Raw genomic sequence first — 24,387 nt, 5'->3', positions numbered from 1 at the left:
TTTGTGTGTACATGTGCACATCTATGTATCTGTATTGTAGAAATAGTGAGCTAACTTTAAATACATATTACTGAAAGAAGTAATTTATTTATTATGAACTAAAAATCATATTTTACTCTAATAACACTGCATACTTTAAAGGCAAATAAACAAGCTAATATATAGTGAGCAGAATGGTCCCTCTAACACACACAAACCACTCCCTTGAGATATGCATGTGAGACTTGACTCATAACTAGTCGAGGACAACAGGTGTCAGTGGTACTGCAATGGTTGCTCTCAATTAGCAGAGTTTAAGGCACCCTGGAGCCAACCATAGTGCTACTTTCCACAGAAGCTGAATAAGAATATAAAAAAGAATTGGACTTAACATTAAAATACATTAAAATATCTTCTCAGGCTGGGGTTGTAGCTTAGCAGTAGAGCACTTGCCTAGCACATGTGAGGCCCTGGGTTTGATCCTCAGCACCACATAAAAATAAAAAAATAAAATAAAGGTATTGTGTCCAACCACAACTAAAAAATAAATATTGAAAAAATACATTAAAATATCTTGTGCTCAATCAGCACTATACTAGGATAGGAGAATCCAATGGTTCAGTTCTATTCGCTCAAACAGGCTGGCTCCGGGTAAAAGTTTGTGCCTCCACCGTTAATACCTGATCATCCCAGGTGAGACAGTGGCAACCATTTCTTGAAGGATCTTCTTGGCTTTCTTTTTCACTTTATGGATGGCTTTGGTCTGCTGCTGAGCAGAACCATCAGGGTTTAATTCAGCAGCCACTTCAGCAATGGCCTCTTGTACTCTGATTTGAAAATGGAAAGACAGACAATATAACTGGTATCATATTACATTTCACTGCATATTCCATACTGCCTAAACTACAGCAATGAATCACAAAACCCGAGGTAACAAGAAAGAATAAGCTCGAGTTAGAATATACTCAAGTTAAAAATAAAGGATATTATATTCCTAAATCAATGAGACTTAAGAATTCACTGGGTAACAACTGTACATTTTCATGTTCCAGTTTTGGTATGAGGGACAAAAGTTACACTCTAGCAAAAAAAAAAAAAGAAAAAAGGAATATTTTCCTTTTAGGTATATAATTCAGACGTACACACACACACACACACACACACACACAAATTGCCAAAGTAATGTGTAATTTTTCTTTCAAAAATCCTAATTTACTATTGACTTATATTAGTACCTCTTTAATAGAACCATATGTAAAACTCTCTAGGAAGTACAAAGAAAAAGATAAATATTTATAAATTTTTTTCAAATCAATCTGATAATTTTTAAAAGGAGTAGGTCAAGATCAACATAGCACTAAGCAATAAAAAAAATGAGGTAAGAGGAAAGTTTAATACAATTTCATAAATCCTTCACATGATTAGGAAAGAAACATGAGGTTAACCCTTCTTAAACCATTACATTAATATCCCAGTTACTAATTAAAACAAATGGAATAAAACAAACTTGAAGTTTTTAACTAGAAAATATACAATAATCCAACAGAGATTCAAATACTTGTGTTTTCTCTTACCGTTGCTATTGAGTTAAGACTAATGGAGTAAGGAAAAATTCCAAATGGTCTCATAGTTCATTAATATGAAAAGATTCTAAGGACCCAACACATCCAGTCTATTCCTTAAATAGCATCTTTTACATCTGGCCAGGAATGTCTTCACAAATATTTAATGTGTTTATTATATTACCGTTATCAACCACTTGCTCATACAACCAATAAATATTTCTTGAGTACTTACTATATGCCAACACGGCTGAGGTTTTAATAACCACACCACAGGGCCCATGAATGGCTCTTGGGAATTCTAAGCAGCCTTTCAACCAACCCCATTTCCTGCTCCCCAAATCCAACTGAATCTCTACAACGGGACACCCCAATGAGATGGAACAGCCTAACCCTCTCCCAAACTCCCATATTCTAGAACATGTACTTCCCCTGATGGGGCTCAGAAAATCATACGCCGAAGTATGGTTTTGGTATGCTGAGCAATTAAAATCAATCAGAAGCCCCTGAAAGATGCTTTAGGACAAGTACTTCCTAATTTTTGTTTCTTTCTTGATCCAATTATAGGGACGGGTTCTCTAGAATTCCCTTATTTGACTGAAGAAACTTCTAGATTTGATCTTAGCCAAAAGGCCAAGAAGCACTAAGAAATTTTTTTCCAAAAGAAATGCAATGGTCTTTAAACCTCCCCAACAATCTCACTGAATAATCAGGAAAGATAAGCCACAAGAGGAGACTGGGAGTCCTCACCATGTCCAGGCAGACTTTTGATCCATTCTGAGGGTAGCTCCCACAGGTTATCTGTGTGTCTTGCTATATGCATAAGACACTCTGTTTCCAGTGAAGTTCTGCCCTGCACCTAACTTCCTGGAGACCAGAGGCAGTTTGTCCCAAGCTACTGACTATTCTCTAGACTCACTAACAATCCCCTAAATGTCATTTACTATACTCAAAATTTCCACATTCCCCTTTCTCTCCCCATGAAGATCTCAGTCTCTCTGGGTCATTGGGTAATTACCCTCCTCTGATGCCCAATATACATTAATAAACCCACATGCCTTTTTCTCCTTTGTCAGTCTATTGTCAGTCTGTTCCAGGAAGCCTTTGGAATAGAGGGAAAATCTGCCCTGCCCCTCCGCCCCATTCACTCTGGGTCTAAGGCAGCCTCCCCTATTTACAAGTTCCTCTGTGAGCAAAAACTCCTCTTAAGTTTTTTTTTTCTTTTAGTTGTTGATGGATCTTTATTTAATTTAGTTGGTTATTTACATGTGGTGCTGAGAATCAAAATCCTTTCCTCACATGTGTAGGCAAAGCACTCTACCACTGAGCTCCAGCTCCAGCCCCTTTCTTAAGATTCCTGACAATGACTTTCCATTTCAATAATTCACACCTATGTATTCAATAACTGTTTGACAAAAATATCAAACTCACTTCTCTTTAGACTATAAAACAAGGTCCCTGGCATTCATATTACAGAAAATGAGTCCTGGAAACATTGGCACCTCTGAACCCCATAAGTCAACCACATCAGTGACTCATGACCTGCCTTGCATGTAATAGAAGCTCATTAAGTATTAATCCCTAAAACTGGATTGCTCTTCTTCCATGGCACCGTTCACCGAAGCCATCTATTCTCCCATCTGTCCTCAGTTTCCTTAACATTTAAAGTTTGAAAACACAAACATTTCTCAAGACAAAGTCTCAGAGAAATCAAGGGTTACTGAAGGGACCTATCTCCCCACTCTCAGTCCAACAAACATCCCTGCCTCTCCCCACCTTGACAACAATGTCCCCACCCTCACCTGCTGCTATTCAGTACGTTTTCAGCCACATTGGTGGCAAACATGCCCTTATGGACATCCCGTTCTTGAATAAAAAGGACGTAAGAAAGACGTCTGGCAAGCCATCCTCGGTGCCTGCAATGCAAAAACCATTTAGAAGAAACATACTCCAGAATACCAGAACTATTAAGTTTTTTCTCCATTTAAAAACAAAGCCTAATGTCCCCTATTAAAAAAAATTTGGAAGTTTTTTCTTTTTAATTATTATAATACTTCTTCTAAGAAAATCACTGACTCTCAAACTGAATTAACAAAGCAGATAGGATGAGAGACGTCAAGTATAACTAACATAGACATTAATATTTGTACTCATATTCTACATGCCCAAGAAACAGGGAACATTTTGGTCAGTGACAGTAACTACGAGGTATTTAGATGAGATGAATAGAGATGAGGGGATGGGCCCACGATTTTCAGAATAAGCATGCTGCATGTCTTTACCATGTAACGATTTGAAACCATTTTTTTCTGATCATACAATGCTGCATTATCATTTTCTCCATAGTGATATATACAAAAGAATTCAAATAAGAATTCATTTACACTATAAAGAACCAAAAGCCCCCACTTGAGGAAAAATAATTAGGAAGAAAAGTGTTTATCAATCACTGTTTCTTCTCTCCTTCACCCCTCATTTTCTTTTCTTTTTTTTTTAACTTTGTCTCAATCTTGTGAAAACGTAGCCCAGTACTTTTAGCGTTCATTCTGAAGTCTTCTTTCAGTAAGCATTTTCAAAATTATTACTAGAATATAGAGTCTCAATGAAATTCCTTTTCAACTGACTAGAAATACTATAAGTGTGTAAGCAAGTACATATATGTAGGTGTGCATAAATGCATATGTATGTGTAAAGACAGTTACATTTTGCTTCATATAACACTAACTAAAAATCTATATAGGTAGCTTATTACACTGTATTGCCAAATCAATATAGCCAATACTATTTTCCTAACTTGCTTCCAACTGAGGGCAATAAACAAACCTTTTAAATTTATATGTACAAAGTCTATTTACATCAAGAAGAAAATAATATGCTCCTTATCTCAGGATCTTAACCAAGAAAAAAAATGCTTCGATGGTCCAGAGTCCACCCTCTTTCCTATAAATATAAATTAAACAGAGAGAAAACAGTAGCTCTGAATGGGAAAAATACATGTGTGAACTATGACTTTAGTTCTATTTTAAAAAAAAAAGCTTTAATATATATGTAGGTATTACCATTCTCATATATGAGCTTATCAGCTAATTATGAATAGTAATATCAGAAAGGCTTCAAAAGTAAATATTTGACTTCTTGCATTAATTTTTTTATAGAATTTCAACATTTTTCATCAGCTGAGTCTATTTATCTATTTCAGTGGCTACTCTTAGAATTGCAAGGAGCGCTAGTTTTGTTTGGTTATTCCATCTCTTGCCTTATAGACATTTACTAACCTTCCAGCTCTCCTTCCTTATCCTATAACCTGGATTCATAGAAAACAAATATCTTTTTCTCTCTCTCTGGCACTTAGTAGCCTGTGCTCATGTACCTAGAATTTGAAAGTAAGAATTCTCAGAAATGTCCTAGGTAAATAAATAAAAGAAGATTTACTCAATAGAGAATAGTATCTTCTAATGCTCTACAGATTGACATGTTTTAATAATTTATACTTTTTTGAAGTATTACATGGTGACAATAGCTAAGACAGTCAACCCATACCTCTTCCCAAATATTTCTCACATTTTGGCACACTTCATATGCAAAAATTAGTATACTAATAAGTTAAAGAACACTAGAAGAGATAACCACACACCCAGCAACTCAGGAAGCTGAGGAAGGAGATTACAAGTTCAAATCCCGCCTCAGCAATTTAGCAAGACCTTCTACAACTTAATGAGACCCTGCCTCAAAATACAAAGGGCTGGAGATAAATCTCCATGGTAAAGCACAAATGAGTTCAATCTCCAGTATCAAAAAACAAACAAATAAATAAACAATAACAAAAAAAAATCTCATGTTCAATTCACTCTTGAAAATATAAATTCACCTAAAAGTATGTTAATGTATATTATGGAGTTTTTCTTTTGAGATTCATTAGCAGTATAAGAGATTTCTTTTTACCTTGTGTGAGTTTCATTGATATAAATAACATTCCGTAAACCCAAAGATGGAATACTGGGGTTGAAAAATTTTTCCTGTATAAAACAAAATAAATGTGGTCATAAATACACAACTGTATTGACAGTAAAAAGCTCACAGTACCAGTTCTTAATGAACTTTAAAATTCAAGCATAAAATTAGGTATTGCTTCAAAGGAGAAAATGTGCTTTATTGAAAAGTACTCTAGCCTTCAAAGAAAGTCAAGTTAAATATTTATTTTTAACACTTTAAACCAAAGGAAATAGTGCCTTTTTCCTACCTATACCATTCCTAACCTCCATCAAAAAAAAAGAGCTAGTTACAGATAGTATAAGTCACTCATAGGGAAGTCAGGGATTTCACTGTTCCCAAAATACAAAAGAACCATGCTAAGTACCAGGCAGGTATCGTTAGATTACTAAATCTCCCAAAACATAACAATTATTACCCCCCCCTTCTATAAGTTAGAAAATTAAGACTGGTGGGAGGTTAGGATTTCATCTTAGATCTTGTTCTGAAAAATACGGTCCCCTAAAATGATAGTCACTTATGAGAAAATGCACATCTACAGGTCACCCTCTGTACAGGTGCTCCTGAAAAATAATCCAAAAGACAGCTCTGTTGAAAAGATAAAGTCTGTATCTTTACCAATGTGAGCAAAAAGGTAAATATGCCACAAATAAATGCTAAAACAACATGGCATACCCTCAACCAAATATGTAAAAAATGTTTAAGTGAAATCTCTTTAAAGAAAAGGAAAACAAGGGCCCGGTGAGGTGATGCACATCTGTAATCCCAATGGCTCAGGAGGCTGAGACAGAAGGATCACTAGCCAGCCTCAGCAACAGCAAGACACTAAGCAACTCAGTGAGACCCTGTCTCTAAATAAAATACAAAATAGGGATGGGGATGTATCTCAGTGATCAAGTGCCCCTGAGTTCAATCCCCAGGACCACAAAAAAAAAAAAAAAGAAAAGAAAAAGAAAAAGAAAACCAGAATTTCCTTTTATAGCAAATATTTAAAAAGTTAACAAAAATATAAACTAGAATATAAAAGTTTTAAAACAAATTTTTATTTTAAATAAACATGGTAATGAATCCAAGATCAAGTTCAGCTTCATCAGTTCAGCAAAAATTGATTACCTGTACATTCTTTCCATCTACCCACTCTACACCATCATTAACCACCAAATAGTTTATTATACTCTATTCTGACTTAAGAACACACTGCAAATTGTAGTTAAGGTATTGTTTTGGTCCAATATTGTAGTTAAAGTATTATTTTGAATAAGCATTCAAAATTAGATTTAGATGAGATTCCAGCTCTCAAAAGAAAATACACATGACCTTCTCTTTAAATCTTTATTTCTACTATCCTATGAATCTGAACTGGTCTGTCTTCTAGACTGGAAATTTCCATGAGCCTTTAATTCTACCAAATTCTTGCAACAAGGCACCTGGTTGAGAAGCAGCAATATTTATAAGGAGATATTCTTGAGCAGACCTGAACATTTAATGTGAACTGCTTGAACCCACACAAATCACTCCAGTGTTAGTAAATCCCTTTATACCAGACTCAGGATTCTAATTTGTGCCAAGCCAACCCTGAGAAGAAAATTCACACAGCACAGTTAGCTATTCACACAGGTTATAAGCAACCTCTGTAAATGGCAGGAATTTAAGTGGCAGGGAGAGCTTACCATCCAGATACACCTTCTAAAAGGTGACTCTACTGTCTTAGTGCACAGTAACATGAGACCTACATTCCCAGGCTAGCTCACCTTTCTACCTTTCACCCAGTCCCCACTTCTCAAATACTATACTAGAACGTGAAAGGTATTGCCTGGCTTACATTTTTTTTTCCACTAAAATACAAAAAAAAACAAAGCCAAGCACTCTCTTTCTTGAATCTTCATCCTAACATTTTAGTGACTGCATGTATCATAAATCCATCATACAGATCTCAGAAACAGAAATTTAGCCAAGGCCAGGAGCAAAGCCACAGCTTCAACTTCTGATTCTGTCTCATTATGTCACTCCCATCTTGCTAGAATTTTAATGTTGTCATAAAGTTCAATAATTGGAAGATAGTATATCAATGCTCCTACCAACAACCTGGAAGAGTCCAAGTAAGATCTAGATTTCCCCCTAAAATTAAATTAAAATGTCAAAAGAACAAGAATAGTGACTAGATTAACTATAGGACCAATATTTATTAAAAAGTGAAAGAAAAATTAAGTCAACTTCTTTAGATATAATATTTTGTTAATAATAAATTAATGGATCTCAATTCTCAAAATGAGTTAAGCCCATTTAAACCAAACAATAAAAATTCACACAAAGTTGGACATCTGTCACAAATTTCACTCTATTTATTAAAGACCAACAAGCAGGAATGTACTTACCCAGCTCTGGGGAGTACAAGAATAACAACATCTTCCAACAAAGGGCCTTTTCCGGCTCATTAAGCTTTCTTTCCATTTTAAGGTTGCGGATCTGAAGACGGTAGGTCTAAAGCCACACTCTCCCTAATAAATATTAAGGAAAAATAGAGTCTAAATGGCAAGAGAACTATACTTGTCTACTTGATCTCTAAAACAAAGATATTTCCGTGAGAATAGAAAATTATGACATATTCTCTCTTGGTAATATAATTATGTGTCTTATGTGGTGATTTTCATTTATGGTTTTCCCTTTAAGGATTAACACTTGGAAGAAAGTTTGCCACATAAACAAAAGTTGATTACTTAAGAACAGTAACAGCTGCTAACAATCATTGCATATTCAATGCAGCATCTAAAATTTTAAAACTATAGGGGTCCATCAATGGATGAATTGATAAAGAAAATATGAAATACACACTTTCTCTCTCTCTCTCTCTCTCTCTCTCTATATATATATATATATAGATAGATAGATAGATAGATAGATAGATAGATAGATAATATATGAATATTATGCAGCCATTACAAAGAATGAAATTCTGTCACTTTCAGCAACCTGGATAAGCCTAGAGGACATTGTGTTAAGTGAAATGAGCCAGGCATAAAAAGACAAATACTGCATGTTCTCACTTATATGTGCAAGCTAAAAGAGCTAATCTCAAAGAAACAGAGAGTACAGAGTGGTTACCAGGATGGAAAGGCTGGGGCAGGGGACAGTAAAGAAAAGCTGATTAATAGTTACCTGTGTGTTGAAATAGTACACTGCATCCCATGAACATGCATAATTACTGTCACTTAAAAATTAAAAATTATAACTAACATCACTAATAAAAAATTTAAATAATGTAGATCAAAAAAACCAAAGTTGTAGAAGGTCAAAGGGACTCTGGCCAGGCTTCGCAGTGGACATCTGCAATCCCAACATCTCATGAGGCTAAGATACAGGATTGCAAGTTTGTGGTCAGCCTGGGGCAACTTTGCAAGATCCCAAAACAAAAACTAAAAAGGACCGGGGATATAGCTCCGTGGCAGAATATCCCTGGGTTCAAACCCCAGTACAAAAAAAAAAAAAAAAAAAAAAAAAGGGCAGGGGGAGGGGGGAGGCTTTTGACAACAGGATAAACAAATCAAACTCCTGGATCCCTATGCTGGCAATCCACATTTCTCCCACAATAAAACCTCAGGCCTGACATAGCAAACAAGTTATTTTATGGTTTAGAATGTTTTATTTTAAATGGAAAACTTAAAAACACTTAATTATCTATCAAGAGAGTTTAATGCCAGAAATTTAAATGATAGCTACATTGTTCAATTAGGGTCAAACCCTACTCTACTATTAAACTTTTTCTCTTTGAGTTCATTATTTACCCAAATCTCACTGTATAAATTTTTTTATTTTTTATTTTTATTTTTTGCTACTGGTGATTGAACCCAACCTACCTCCCCAGCCCCCATTTTTTTTTTATTTTGAGACAGTGTCCTGATAAATAGCTGAGGTAGACCTCAAACTTGGAATCCTCCTGCCTCAGTCTCCCAAATACCTGGGATTATAGGTATCCACCACCATGCACATTTTCACTGTATAACATTCTTAAAAATAACTCAAAGAAAAACATCTTTTTATAAGGCAGATACCATTTGAAATTATATTTAAAATATGCCATGTTATGTTAAAATAGAGAAAATAATAAAAGAATATGTAGGCTTTTTAGACTGGATTTATACTCCAATCTCCTATCTTTAATTTTTTAAATGTACTTTTATTATAATATTTGTGCTTATTACATACAACTTATGGAAAGTAGATACCAAGAGAAGGAAAACAAAATCCTTTTAATTACACTACCCAAAATAACTACTAGGATCTTCCCTAGGCAAATGTTTTGTTTTTTAATATAATCAACGTATTTCAACTATTAAATTTTTTCTTTCATAATACCATAAAAAATTTAAGTATTACTACACTTCATAAACATAACTTCTAATAATTAGTTTCTGTAGTCATTAGTCTCTATTTTTATATTTTATTACTGCCAATGTTCCTTTATTCATAAACAATACTGAAATGAGAATTCTTAGATTGAATGCATTTATCTCTTTTCTTAAACTTACCAATTCCTCACTTGTGTGTTTGCATCGACCAAGGCTGTATTCTGATGAATTTGGCAGATAAGAAACATCTATTGTGCCAAGGCTCAATGCAGATTCATCCATGTCATAAAGTGTAGCTCCGAAATCATGTGCTAGAAAAACATACACCTTTTTAAAGAGGAATCTAGAAAATAAATACAAGAACTCAAAACTGACTTCTACATTATTTTGTTCCATAAAAGGGTATCCAATGAACTGGTGGGCTTCTTTGCTGAGTCAGGGTAAAAATTGCCCTTGATGTGTTTATATTTTCAGGCTGTCCTGACTGTTGCAGTGGGGAAGATGGGGCATGGATCAACAATTGTATCCTAAGACTTCCTGAATACTGAATACACAGACTTTCTGAAAGTTATTAACAGTTATAAACAGTTACTTGCAAGGGTAAATAAGAACTTACTACAAGTATGCAACAAATAATTATTTCATTTTATTCAATAATTGAATGGTTTCTGGGAGAACAAAGGCATGAGTTAGTTTTAATTAAACATGTTACATGTATGCACACAAGATTTTTTAAAACTATAAGCTGGGAATTTTTACTCACACCTACCATGCAATGTAAAATGGATAAAGGCAACTAAAGCACTTTTAAAGTTTCCCACTTAAACTAAAGTGAGCTTCTTAATTAAGAAGTGAGTGTCTTAATTTCTTACGATGCTTTAAAATAAATGTTTGCACTTTTAATACATTTACAAAGCTGTAAAGGAATTTAGAAATATCCAAATTATAAGTTTTCATCCTTTTCAACAAGGCTTTTCCTATCCTAAGGGAAAACATTCAATGATATTAACGTAAAATACAAAATTTTTCTAACTTAATATCTATTCCCTATTTTAGCTTTTAGCTACTCTCATCTGGCCTTAGATGATTCCCCCAAAATCCTGAAAGAGCACCTCCAGATAACAATATTCTTTAGAAGGCATATTCTGATTTCTTTACAACCCACATATATATTTGCTGCAATTAGTATGATCCTCAAAATAACTACACATGTCCTTAACAATATAATGTATGGAACTATCTAACAGGCCAGGGGAGAGAATAGTAAAGCAATGCACCTGGGATGAAAAATTCTTCTGTGATACAAAAGAAAAATACAGCACTCAGCTATCAGTTTCCTCTGCAGAATGTCCACACAACAGGAGAGCAAGCAGCTGCCTGAGAAAAGAAGTGATCAGGAGATGAGGAGAGGAAAAAGACTAGTCCTAATATGAAGTCCATGCTATGCTCCTCCTCCCTCCCCACTGGGTTTACCCGAGGTCAAGGAGTTAAAAAAAAGGATCCTAAAGGTGTCTGGTGGCTAGGCTGAGACGAGTCAACCGGAGAATCTGTAATGGACAGGGGCAGGATGGCCCGCTTTGACGTTTAAATCCCCCACTGCGTACTATATGTGTGGATTTGGTTACGTTAGTTAACTTCTATGCCCTCGTCTCTCCATCTGGAAAATGGGAATAATACCATACCATCTAATCTGGGTTGCTAGAAGGACTGAATCACACACACAAAGCTCCAGCACGGTGTGCGACACACAGTGACCATTCAATCACTGGTGGCTGCTGTTATCGGATTACCTCCAGTGCCAGCAGCTCTCTGAGCATCCCGGCTGCCTCAATGTCCGCACTTGACGGGATGGCAGGCGGCCCCGGCCTCTTCAGCAGGTGCTTAGGGCACTGAGTGCATAAGGACTTCCTCCCCCGCAGGGACCCTGTGCCGCAGCCTGGTCTCCCAGGAAGAACTGTGCTGACCCCTCCCCGGCACGAGCCCGGCCCATTTCCCAGGGAGAACGCAGGAGCTGGGAGGAGGACGGGGTCTCAGACCTCCCGGAGACTGGCAGGCGTTGTGCTAGGTCCGGGGAGAGGGGCGACCACTCACCTGTCCCGAGGCTGGCGGCCGAGCAGCCTCCCGTAGCCCTCCCGCCCCAGCCGCTCCACCCCGCAGCTTGGCTCCAGCTGCTGCAGCTGCCTGCACTTCAAGTCTCGGCCAGAGCCTGCTGCAGCGTCGCGCCCTGATGACGCGCCCGACGCGCAGCAGTGACGTGATGGTGGGGGCTGCCTGCGACCAGTGCCAGGGGGCGGGGCCGAGCGCTGCGGGCTGGCCCGAGGGCCTTTCGCGCGTGCTGTGACTACGCGTGGCTCCAGAGTGAGATCTGGACACGCGAGAGTGGAGCGTGCCTAAACAAATGGTTACGGTACCGGGGCTGTAAGTGTGTGTGTGTGTGTGTGTGTGTGTGCACGTGCACGCAAGGGCGCTCATCCAAATCAGGGAACTCAGGTAATCAGGGGACACCCCCAGCTGTTGGGAAGCGGGTGGGTTGTAAGGTTTCATGTATGTGTGTGTGTGAACTGCCCTTTCTTGCAATTTGTAAGACTATGCAGAATTTAATTTGGGAGAGGCAGGGATTTGCAAAAGGCTACATTGTACAATTTCTGTGAGAATAGCTGAGCCACTAAGAAGCAAAATGAAGAATGAAAAAAGAAAATAAACCTTGAAAGATACAAAGGCTCCATTCGGCAGAAGGATACATTTTTCCTTTTAAATATATTGCACAGAGTGGTGAACATAGTATTACACTCCGAAGGATTTTCAAATGTATGTTTCAAATGTTCTCACCACACACACACACACACACACACAAATGGTAAGTATTTGAGATGATAGTATGTTAATTAGCTTTGTGCCTCAAATATGTATAACTATGATTCGTCAATTTACTATTAATTTTTTTTAAAATCAGCTTGAAGAAATCTGAAGCAAAATTTGGCTCACTTGAGCTGTTTAAACAAAATAACACTGAACAGGAAAAGGCTCTTTCCCAATATTTGTCATGCCATTGGTAAAGCCAATGGTTATCAAGAGCATAGCAATTTAGAAAGAAAAACATAACCTTTTACTTGCACTCAAGCAACAAACAACTAGAATCTGGAAGTGCAAAGATAATTAAGACATAGTTTCTGTCCTCAAGCCACTTGTCCCTCTTGCACACACAAGCTCTAATACTCAAATCTCTGTGCACATCAACCCCAATCAAAAAACATCCACAGCTCCCTAGAGTCCAAATGCCTGAACCTGGCACATTATGACCTGCCCAGAGGGGGCCTCTACTTTTCCCACTGCTCTCCATCAGGACCCCTCTACCTCTCTGATGTTTCCTAAATAAGCCATGGGCACTGATGCTCCTCATTCTAATCACACCATTCTACCCCAAATTCTATAATTCTTTCCTGAACTAATTCTTCAATCCTTCCCTAATCACTCCAACCTTCAATGATTAAACTTCCTGTGAAAGAAATCTCACAAATTTACTGTGGCATATCTTGGGGTCTTTATCAATCTGTGCCAGATTTCCATAAGATTACAAATTAATCATGTCAATGATTTGCCTCAAGTCTCCTAGTTAATATTACAATACTTTAGTATAATAAAGTGCTCGGTAAACACTTGTTGAAACTGAGCAACAAGAAAAACAAGAATTCCTCCTCTTGCATACTCTGCTTCTATTTCTAAATTTATCTGAAAATGCAAATATTATTCTCTTTTGAAACAACCCTTGAGGCTGGGGTTGTAGCTCAGCAGTAGAGCACTTGCCTTGCACATGTGGGGCACTGGGTTCGATCCTCAGCACCACATAAAAATAAACAAATAAAATAAAGACATGTTGTTCATCTTCAACTACAAATTTTTTAAAAAGAAACAACCCAAAGCAGCAGGAATGTATATTCATATTTTTAAAATATTTCAGTCTTGAGGTAAAAGACTGTTGTTGTTCAACCCCAATTGTACCTTAGCAACAAACTCAAGGCTAAAAACTATCTGCTAACTAGAATAAGATGAATTCTAATCCCATAACTACATGGAATTTTATATGCCAATTATTGGTCCCTGAAAAAAGAAAAAAAAGTGGGGGAGGACAAAGAAAAGCCTTAGGGTTTGAATCACTGCTAAAAAGAAAGTAACACGAAATGAAGTAAAGAAAGCACCAGAGGAATTTCAAAATGTAAGCCAGAAGGGAAGATTGTCTTACCTAAAATTCCTTTGTAGGCCACTCTTCTGTAATAACCATTGCACAAGGGTGACTCTACTTGTAAATGTGGATTGTCATGCTAGGTATTGCAGGTTACTTAATGAGAATTGTTTTGGAAACAGGTGACACCCTCAGCAATCTATTTTATCAACAGAACAATAATTTTATTGTAATCTAGTCTAGCCGACCAATATGGAGCAGCAGGACTAAATTTACTGTCCTGCCTAAAACAACAAAAAGCCCAAACCAAACAGGTAAATATAAAACAATGGCTTTCAAACATTAGACATCATGGATCTGTTTGAGACCACAGTCCCTAAGGGAAGGGAAACAAGTAAGCTGAATCCTATGATTGCCTTGGTTTATCACCTAGACAGTTTCCAGGCTGCAGGGAGGAGAATCCAGGAAAACCTCCTCAATTAAGGAGATGGAACTGGGAGACCAGGCAGGCTATAGCAGCTGAAACTGGAAGTAGAGTATCAGAGAAGAAAAAGAGAGAAGGAACCATGGAGATGTGCAGACTTTGCTCCAGCCTTTAGCTGACTAGCATATAGGCCAGGGAAGAACATATAAAGAGAAGAGAGAACAATTGCCAAAGCTTACACTGAATATAGTATCAGTGAACTCAGTATACAAGAAATTGGTGTCCCTAGATGAAAGGGAAAATATGAGGTGAGAAAGATGAGGGAGAATAGAAAGAAATAATTGTCTAATGGAGGAAAACTTCTAAATATGATGAAAACTATAAATTCACAATGCAAGAAACTCAACAATGTAAATAAAAATGAAGAAAAAACTCTGCCAAGGAATATCACCATCAGATTACCTAAAGTCAGCAATAAAACCTTAAAAGCAGTCATGGATTTAAAAAGCCATTGTTGTATAGAAGAACAACAGATAAGAGTGACAGCAGACTTCTCATCAGAAATAGGCAAACCAGAAAATAGTGGAGCAGTTTTTTATAGTACTGAATGAAAATAAATTAATATAAAATTCAGACACACACACATACATACGTATATATGTATGGATATATATGTATATAATTCAAAATAAGGCAAAGACATGTTTTGACACACAAACACTAAAATAAGTCATCACTGGAAGACTCCCCCTAAAAGAAATGTTAAAGTTCTTCAGGCAAAAAGAAAATGCTATTATATGAAAATCTGAATCTATACAAAGAATTTGAGATCTTAATAGATAAATATGAAAATAAATAATTTTCTTATTTTAAAAACACTTTATAAAAGACAAGTACAACAAAATTAAAAACAATATCTTGTGAGGTTTTGTAACATTTTTAGAAATAAAATATATGACAATAGCACAAAGTCTAAGAAAGATAGACAGTAGTAGAGAAGGGATTTGAGCTACACTGTTCTCATTCTAAACCCATTCAACTCATTCTTGCCAATAACTGCCACTGTCTTCAACAGATTTCCTTCTAAACTGATCCAGACTCATGGATCAAAACTTATCCTGGCACATCTGTTCAAGTTGCTACAGATCCACATTTGTGTAGTAGCATTTTTCTGTAATAATCTTAATTAATTTGACTTGTCAAAAATCCAATGGTAAAGTCAGTATGATGGTTCTTAACTTAAAACATAACAATTAGTCTATCAAAATCTTTTAAAGGCAATAGTCTGATTTATCCTTTTTGGACCCATGTTCTTATCATCATCTTTTCTCTAAGCCGCTTTATGTATATAGTCAATAAAAATGAAACAGCTACTTCATGTCCGTCACTCTGTAGATAGCACATTGAACAATTGAACAAGACAGCATAGTCCCTTCCTCCACAGATTTTGCAGTCTCACATACTTACTTTACTCTTGCTTCATAATTATTTCCAAAAAGGTACAAAAACTAGCAGCAAGTTCTTCAGCCTATGGATTCTAGAATCCACTAGTTGATCTGGAGCAGGCTCTGAGAATTTACTGCCCCATACCTATTCCTTGTCTCTGATTTTGTTCTGGGTGATCTCCTATCTATCTCTGAGGAAAGAATGTGTGACGGTATCTAAGCCAATGGTGATCCTCTTTTTCCCTAATTTTGCAGCTGTTTCTGTAGCCAGAACAGTCATATGACCCAGTTCTGGGCAAAGAGAAAGGCCAACTTGAAGACTTCCGAGTAAAAGGGAACAGACAGGGCAGTCACTGACTGCTGCTTTCTCACTTTCTTCCCCCCTTGCTGTGTGACAATGTCCATACCCATCATCATCGATCATGCACCTCTGAATTTTATCCACTCCATACCTATTTAAGCCACTAGAATCTTGTCTTCTGTGATTCTCATGCAAAAGCATTTCTAAATCATATTTAATTTTGAGCACAGATCTTACTGCCAGAATGACTCAAAAATATGAAAAAAAAAGAGAAAGCTTAGAATTAGTCCGTGCCAACGCCATGCTGAGAGATGGCAAGGGAAAGAAACCTTATCTTTTAGAAAGGACCTTAGATCAGAAGGGATTGGAACTTCTCTGACTCTCTTTTACCATGTTTGTGGCAAAACAAAGGCTTCATTTTTACTGAAAACTGCTTCATCAGGAAATTGATTAGTATATTAAGCTTTAAAATAGAGATATCAAAGAATGATTAGAATATTAGGTGTGATACTGAGTGAAAATGTCTATAACTGCACCCCACACTTGGACTGCAAATTGGACAACCCATGTTACTTACACACACACACACACACACACACACACACGTATCAATCAGTATATATACCAATATGTGTATTGAGGTGTGTGTGTGTATAATCCTAAATCAAATTTGAACAATTCTAATTCAAATTTGGATAATTCAGAACAGTAAATAATGACTATTCTGCCTACTATAGAAAGCAGAACCATTCAAAATTCTGCACCATGAAAAGTGTGCCCAACTTATAAGCCCAAACAACTACTCACTCAGCCTTGAGTTATTGCTCTCATGCTACAATATGTGATATTTTCTCTTACATATCTATTTGCTCCCAAGTCCTAAAGTACATAGAACTGTGGCTTATAATAGTATACACTTCCTGGGCAAACAGAATGAAAGATGAGGAAATTTCCCTCATACCAGAGCCAGTTGTGGTAAGACATAATGTCCAAAGAATGAACCCAACCACATCTAACTCATGTGCACACTGGGACAGGAGGCCCCTGTGAAGAGGCAGGTTGGAGCAACAGTCCCTCAAGGTGCTCATCAAATATCCCCAAGCCAAGCAGGAAGGGCTCCTCAGACTTTGGGGCGATCTGTGCTGGCACCACCTGCCAGATGGGGTATATAATGAGGCTCACCTCCCAAGAAGGAAGCACAGCAGAAACTGGGCAGAACTCAGGGCTCCTAGCTACCAGTGGTGCCTCGGGCAGGGTATGGATTTAGGCAATTAAGAAACTAGCTAATATAACTTTTTTCTTAATTAGCTCATTCTTAAGGAATGAAAGCCATTTTCCATTGTCTCAGGAGTGTAGCTAGGATCCTTTGCTTTAAATCCAAAAATCTGTTAAGCCCTTGAGAGAGCTTGAGTACTTGCAAATAACAACTTTTTTGTGATAGAAAACCAAAAAATGAGAAATTGTTTGCCTGGGGTCACTAGCCTTTGTTTTGCCCCTGAAGTCAAAAGAGATTGCTGTCTGAGAAGCAGGTAGGAACCTGCATGGCCTAGACCTGAAGAAGGGGACAGGGCTGAGGAGTAGTTGTGGTTTGGATGTGAGATCCCTCACATGTGAGGCAGGGTCTTCCCTGGATCTACGTAGCTCACAGAAGCTGGGCATACCATCGAGAGACTGGAGCTTCATGTGTCTGGCAGGACCCTGGCAAGGAGCAGTGATGAAGACCAGCCAAGCCTGGGGCAAGGGGCAGGGGGCAGACTCCCAAATTATCACTACTGGATAGCTAGGGAAACTTGACAAGAGCAATTTAAAGACAGATTGATTCAACAGCATTCACTCATTCCCAACACACTGACCAAGAGCCTGATCCATACTAGGCACCTTGCTAATTTCTGAAGGTACAAGGATGAAGATTATGCATGGACCCTGCCCTTGTGGAATTGATAGTCTGATGGCCTATGGCGTGTAGAAAAGGACAGCCGGAAGAAAGATGGGAACAAGTAAGAAAAAGAAGAAAAGTGCAAAACAAGGACTTCAAACAGCCTCTGTCACAGAGAATAGCAGAGGTCACTGACCTTAAAGTGGTGAGGAAGGGCCTCTCCAAGAAGCCAACAGACATGCCAAAACCCAGAGGATGAACAGAGCTTGGCAGAGAGTGAGAATTGAGCAAAGACCAGGATAACTGGAGTTGAGTAAAAGGAAAAGTAGCAGAGGGAGGAAGGGGAAAGCCAAAGTAGATAAAGCAGGACTTGTAAAGCCACAGTAAGAAGTTCATAAAAATAAAACTGTAGCATGTGACATAAAGGTCATGGAGGGATATGCACTGCCTTTACTTTGTAAGATTAGATAAGGAGGAATCAGGAAACAGAAGCCCAGGTGCTTCTTCATCAATCTGGAAGGAGAAGTGGATAGTGATTCAGGGGCCTACCTAGGGTCAGCCCTGGGGCAACTGGTAACAGAGAATATAGGTAGAAAGAAGTACATTTGGTGAGCAACCCTTTATCCAGCACTTAGCATGTGCCAAGCACTATTATAAGTACTTTATAGGCATCATCTCAAGCAAGCCTGTGTCACCCAGGAGCAGACAAAAAAAAAAAAAAAAAAAACAGAGCCCATGCCAAACAGCTCAGCTGAGGGATTCTAATCAGAGAACCATTGAAAAAGGTCATGGAGGAGATGAAAGGACACAAGGGGACCATGAGGCAACCCAGAGATAGCAACAACCTGAGATCACTCTCCCCCCTCGGGTTACAATGACAAAGCCAAGTGGGACAGAGGACAGGGAGCTGTCCAGGAGGAACTTAAACCACAAGGTCATGTCCTGAAAAGAGGGGTCTACCCTCTTTCTGCCCTCCTACTACTGATCCACCCTTCCTATTGATCAAAACAAGCATCAAGGGAGCCTGAGGCATGAGTTTATAGGGTCACCCCCGCCCCTAGACATACAGAAGAGCAAGGAAGATTGGAGAGTGGGTCAGGAGGCAAAGAGGCAAATGCAGAACAATCCTTCCAACAGCCCTATGGATTACCAACTATTGGTACCCAGTTTTCAGATTGGGAAACTGAGGAACCTGGAAAGTTCCCGTGAATCTAGCAAGTGGCAGAATGCCAGTCTGAATTCAGATCAATGTGATTGTGGAGCACAAGCTCATAGTGATATGTCATTTGGCCAGCCTACGAGGGAGCCTGCTAGTTTGGGCTGAGCTGGAAGATCCTAAACCTAAAGAAACAGACCATACTGCGAAGACTCATTCTCCTGAGGAGCCGAGGGCAGTAAATACAGAGGACAGTGGCTCAAGAACTGAGCTACTAGCAGCCAGTCCTCCAAGCAGAATGCCTGCGAACTCTGTGAAGGCTATGCCTCCAGCTCACCTGTTTCCAATCCCAGGTCTGCTTCTGGCTAGCCATTTGGAGAAGATATTTGAGTCCCAGAGTTCTCATTCTAAAAATAGATTTGCTAATATCAATTTACTTATTGGGTTATTTTGAGATAAAAGAGAATAACCTACATCAAATAATTAGCACAGTACCTGCACATGGTAAGATTTGCTAAATGATAGCTATTACTGTCACTGCTGCTAGAATTTGCTATGGATGTTGTCATAGTGTTTTTGGCAGCCCTCAGGGCTAGGCTACCAAGACCCTATGCTTGGAAAACTCACTTCTTGTATAAACTCTGGGTGGGGGGGGAAATGAAAATCCTATTCTTTTGAGTTTGAATCCTGGCAAACATTTTATCCTTAAACCATTGAAACTCTTGAAACTGACACAAACCCTTAAGGGAGTTTCTGGGAAGCACATCTGTAAATCAGTTAGGATGGGCTAGATTATGATTCAGTGACAAACATCTCTGAGTTTTAAGAAAACAAAGTTTATTTCTTGCAGATGCTATGGATTAATGACAGATTATTATTTTTTAAAATATTTATTTCTTTTAGTTTTACCTTTGTTTTTATTTATTTAATTTTATGTGGTGCTGAGGATCAAACCCAGGACCTTGCACACGCTAGGCGACCTCTACCGCTGAGCTACAACCCCAGAGCCGACATTATAGCGGTTCTGTTTATGAAGGTCATTGAGGGACCCAGACTGAAAGAAGCAACATGTTGACATGTCCTCTGTGGTTGCCAAGGCTGTGAAAAGGGAATATAGTGAACTCTGCACTTGCTCTTAATCTACATATCACTTCCACTCACATTTCACCAGCTAAAGTAATCATGTAAAGCAAGTAGGTAAGGAATTGTGATCCTACCATTCTGTATCCTGTCTACAATTCAAAATAAAATAAGTGAACATTTATGAACAGCACTTATGACTACCAGAACAACCTCGGAGACACTTTCAGGAAGGCTGAGGGAAAGCAAAGGCCCTAATCTGAAAGGAAAAGATTTAGGAATTTCTAACAAGCCAGGCTACTGTGTATGATATCATGAGAGTTTTCTTCATGTGCTCAGGAGGATTGCATCACTGAAGACAGCATGTTACTTAGCAAGACCTTTTGTTCCTAATATTGCTTTTGTTCCTAAATATTGCTTAGGACCACATCCCTGAAAATCACCATGGGTTCTTGGAAGATATTGTCTAGGATGGTTGGTGGAGCTGAGATGCTGACACAAATGGTACAGAAAACTAAGTATCTTGTCTTCTGGAAGAGGAACCCTAACATAACCCTAACCCTGACTTCTAATTCTAGAAGTCAGTGGCCAGAACTTTCCTACTGTTGTGTAAGCCGATGTGAAATTATTGGGTATTGACATCTTACTGAGCGAGTCCAAGCTCTGAGTATCAGGGGCAAGGCCTTTCCTTGACTTTCATGATCCATGCCCTCCTGCATTTCTTTCTACCCACCTAGATGTTTTGTTTTCTTGGCATCTTTTACTGGCTCCAGGTCCACCTTCATTCTCACCCTATTCTCTCTCCCTAGCACACGGGAAACTCAGGAAATTTTCCCATATCCCTTCTGGATCTTTTCCCACATTCAATCCAGAATAACTCAGCAATTTTACCTTATAAATCGCTCTAAGCCCCACATCCACTCATTTCCCTCTCCACCTGCACTCTTATCGAAACTGCCATCTTTCCCAGGAGGCAAAATGCTTCCTGTGTGTGTACCTCCTGTCTAGTTCTGACACCCACCACCCTTCCACACATGCCCTACCGCTTGTCAGCGGGCACAGTTGAAAATGCAGCATGGACCATGCCAAACACCCCCACCTCTCTTCCTCCTCCCCACTCCAACTGATTAAAATCCTTACAATTACTCCTTACAGATTTTAGGACAAACTCTGAAGTCTTAAACATGGTCTCTAATGCCTAGCACAGTCTGCTCTTACCGTCTCCAGCCTCATCTCCTTCTACACACCCTTTGTCTAACTTTCGCCACCCTACCTTGCTTTCAGTTCCTCAGGAATCAGAGATCTGTCCTTCCCTTGCACAGGCTGCTTCCTTTGCTTACAAGGGTCTCTCCGACTATTTCCCTTCTTGTCTCTAATCCATGCTTTCAAACACCGCTCAAATCTCACTTCTTCCTGAAAACCTCTGTTGACTCTTCAGACGAAGTTGGGCCCCAAGTCATAAGCTTCTCTCTCATAGAATTTATCACAGTTACCATTAGAGCTCTTGGTTGTAGAATTAATCATTCTGTAGCAGTGTCCACTTTATGCTTTGAATATAGCCCTTGCTGCTTTGCCACTGCAGCTTATTTTTTAAATGGACATGTTTCTTTCTCTTCCTCTCTCCCTGATTCTCCCTAATCTTCCTTCCCCATCCTAGGCAAAGTTATCTGTCCCTAAGTACACACTCATCATAGGAATGAAGTGATTCAGACTTTGGGGATGGTACTAAAAATCTCAGAAATGACTATCTCCCAAATTAACAAGTGAATTATAACCCTAACAGAAACATGTGGAATGTAGCCTTTGAGTCACCTCTTTAAAAGCCCCCTGTTCCGGTTGATGGGCAGAATCACAGCCTTTTGGACAGGAGTCCCCTGTGTTCTCCTTCACTAGAAAAGCAATTACCTTTTTCACTTTTCTCAAAACCGTGTCCTTGGTATTGAATTGGCATCAGGGAAAAGAACCAAGGTTTTGGCAACAATTCTACAACCCTCCCTCTTAAATGTCGTTCTTGACTTCTCCCATTCCCTTCCCCTGCATTCCTAGCATGGAATCGTGCCTTGATCAATAACAAAACAGATGTTCAATATCTGTTTGTCAAATGTCTAAAATACAACTACATAATGAAGAAGAATATGGAAGGCATTTGCAACTGCCAACTTGCCTGAGCAAGGGTAGCTCTGGGAAGTATTCAAGGAAGGATATGTAAATCATAGAATTGGGGGACTCAGGACCTTGTGAATCTTGGGGTGGTCATATACCCAAGCCTGACAAAGGAAGACATCAGGTTTCCCAGGTGTCCTCTATTCCCATCCACTCCCTGGGTCAGAATCAAGGGGACAGCATTAACTGTGAAGGAGAATAGCAGCCCAGATCTCTGATGATGGCCAGCAACACATGGTGGGGACGCACTCTGTGTGACTACCACCATGGAGAAGAATGCCACAGTGTCAACTGGGCAGCACAGAAGCTGGGGGAAGCACACATGTGCCCACATACTTGAAGGAAGGAATTTGAAAACACTTGAAAGAAAGAGCTGGATATGCCTGGGGACCGGATTTTTTTTTCCTCCCTCAGGATCAGTCTCTTTTTAAAAGGAAAAAAAATAATCTAAGACAGTCTCAGCAATGCCAAGGTGCTAAGTAACTCAGTGAGACCCTGTCTCTAAATAAAATACAAAATAGGGATGGGATATGGCTCAGTGGCTAAGTGCCCCTGAGTTCAATCCCTGGAAGAAAGAAAGAAAGAGAGAGGGGGGGGAGGGAATATTCTAAATGCAAAGTAAACTAAAACCTCAGTCATTCATCATTCAATCTAATTAGGGGAAAAATTGATCTAAATTCAACTAAGGCTCACTTCTAGAATACTTTTAACAAAATTTAATTCTATTACTTTCAAGGGCATATAGAGGCTCAAAGATTTTCCTTTAGAAAATGTATTCTCTTGAGTGTTCTAAACACATTCTGTGTAACTGCCTTTGGCTTTTAACATACCAATTTCCCCAAAGCAAAGCTCTCCAAAGTAAAAATTTTTATCAACCCAGTTTCCAATTATCTAAATTGTCTGATAAAAAACAAAACCTGAATATAAAGTCAAAACTCAGTTGACTGAGGTTTAACCATGCCTATTCTAGCAGGCATTCATCATCATCCTACAGAGATAATCTCCACCTAAAAGTAAGTATGAGAGAACAGGCTCTCCATAACCCAGACCCTGGGGTGCAATTTCTTCTCTAGCTTCCTCCTGCACACCACTTCTTGGATGTATTGTGGAGCTTGATCCCTCGCTGTGTTAGGATGAATGACACATGCATCGCATTCCCAGTGCACGTCTAGGTGCACTGTGAGATGGTAAAACATTGTAGTTAATTTTTTCCAGAGGTTCTCAATTTGGGCCAATGTTCCTACTTCATCTCTAAAACCTCTGGATACACATAAATTACACACACAAATTAGAGAATTCCTAATAACCACTATAGGCAATGGAGGTGTTAAGTAAACATTAATATCAGTAATGTTGATTTTTCTCTAGGTGAGTTATAGGTGACATCCTTAGAAAATAGTCCATCTAAATTTCTAGGTTGCCTGCTCATTAGCTGTTGAATAAACACAATCTAGACAAAGAGTAAATTATATCTAAAGCCCCATCAAGGGAGTAAATCCTGCAATGCATGAAACTTTAACCTCCCAGAGATAAGGTTTAGTTGAATTTCAGCTTTACAGAGTTGTGACATGCCTAATGTACCCAGAGTAAATTTCTTTTCATAGTGATAAAGGCTAGAAAAATAAAGTTACTTTGTTGATTAGTAGCCTCATTTTTTTAACTACAGTAACTCTTAGCCAAATTCTAATTAAGCAGAGCTGGGATCTGGCTCCCCTCTGCATATGACCTGGTAAATTCTCTTATTCACAAAACCAGAGGTAGCATGTCTAGGAATCCAGTTAATAATTAGGCATGTGCTTCAAGTTTACAACATGGGCACTGTTCAGACACGTCCAAATGATAATTATTCTGAACCACTAATTACAGCTCGACAAACTGCATCATC

General features: G+C 38.5%; 1 protein-coding gene across 6 annotated transcripts in view; it reads right to left on the bottom strand.

The window, feature by feature from the left end:
* The window catches only part of Gpam (glycerol-3-phosphate acyltransferase, mitochondrial), a 65,602-nt gene that overhangs the window by 19,950 nt on the left and 21,265 nt on the right, over positions 1 to 24,387 (bottom strand). For 2 of the 6 annotated variants that reach the window (XM_040271674.2, XM_021723293.3), the window contains exons 2-7: positions 11,155 to 11,254; positions 10,058 to 10,188; positions 7,907 to 8,029; positions 5,484 to 5,557; positions 3,344 to 3,457; positions 660 to 806 (exon numbers count right to left, since the gene is read on the bottom strand). In XM_040271674.2, the coding sequence (XP_040127608.2) occupies positions 660 to 806; positions 3,344 to 3,457; positions 5,484 to 5,557; positions 7,907 to 8,029; positions 10,058 to 10,159 (560 nt within the window). In that variant the 5' untranslated portion in view covers positions 10,160 to 10,188; positions 11,155 to 11,254. Of the gene's footprint in view, positions 1 to 659; positions 807 to 3,343; positions 3,458 to 5,483; positions 5,558 to 7,906; positions 8,030 to 10,057; positions 10,189 to 11,154; positions 11,255 to 11,667; positions 11,938 to 11,968; positions 12,120 to 24,387 lie in introns of those variants that run through there. The other 4 variants (XM_013356544.4, XM_005320672.5, XM_078050079.1 and 1 more) reach the window with 4 other exon arrangements.

The sequence above is a fragment of the Ictidomys tridecemlineatus genome, chromosome 1, assembly GCF_052094955.1.
Source record: "Ictidomys tridecemlineatus isolate mIctTri1 chromosome 1, mIctTri1.hap1, whole genome shotgun sequence".
In the NCBI taxonomy this organism is placed as follows: domain Eukaryota; kingdom Metazoa; phylum Chordata; class Mammalia; order Rodentia; family Sciuridae; genus Ictidomys; species Ictidomys tridecemlineatus.
The sequence above is the reverse complement of the archived record's forward strand: the minus strand, read 5'-3'. Positions and strand labels throughout refer to the sequence as shown.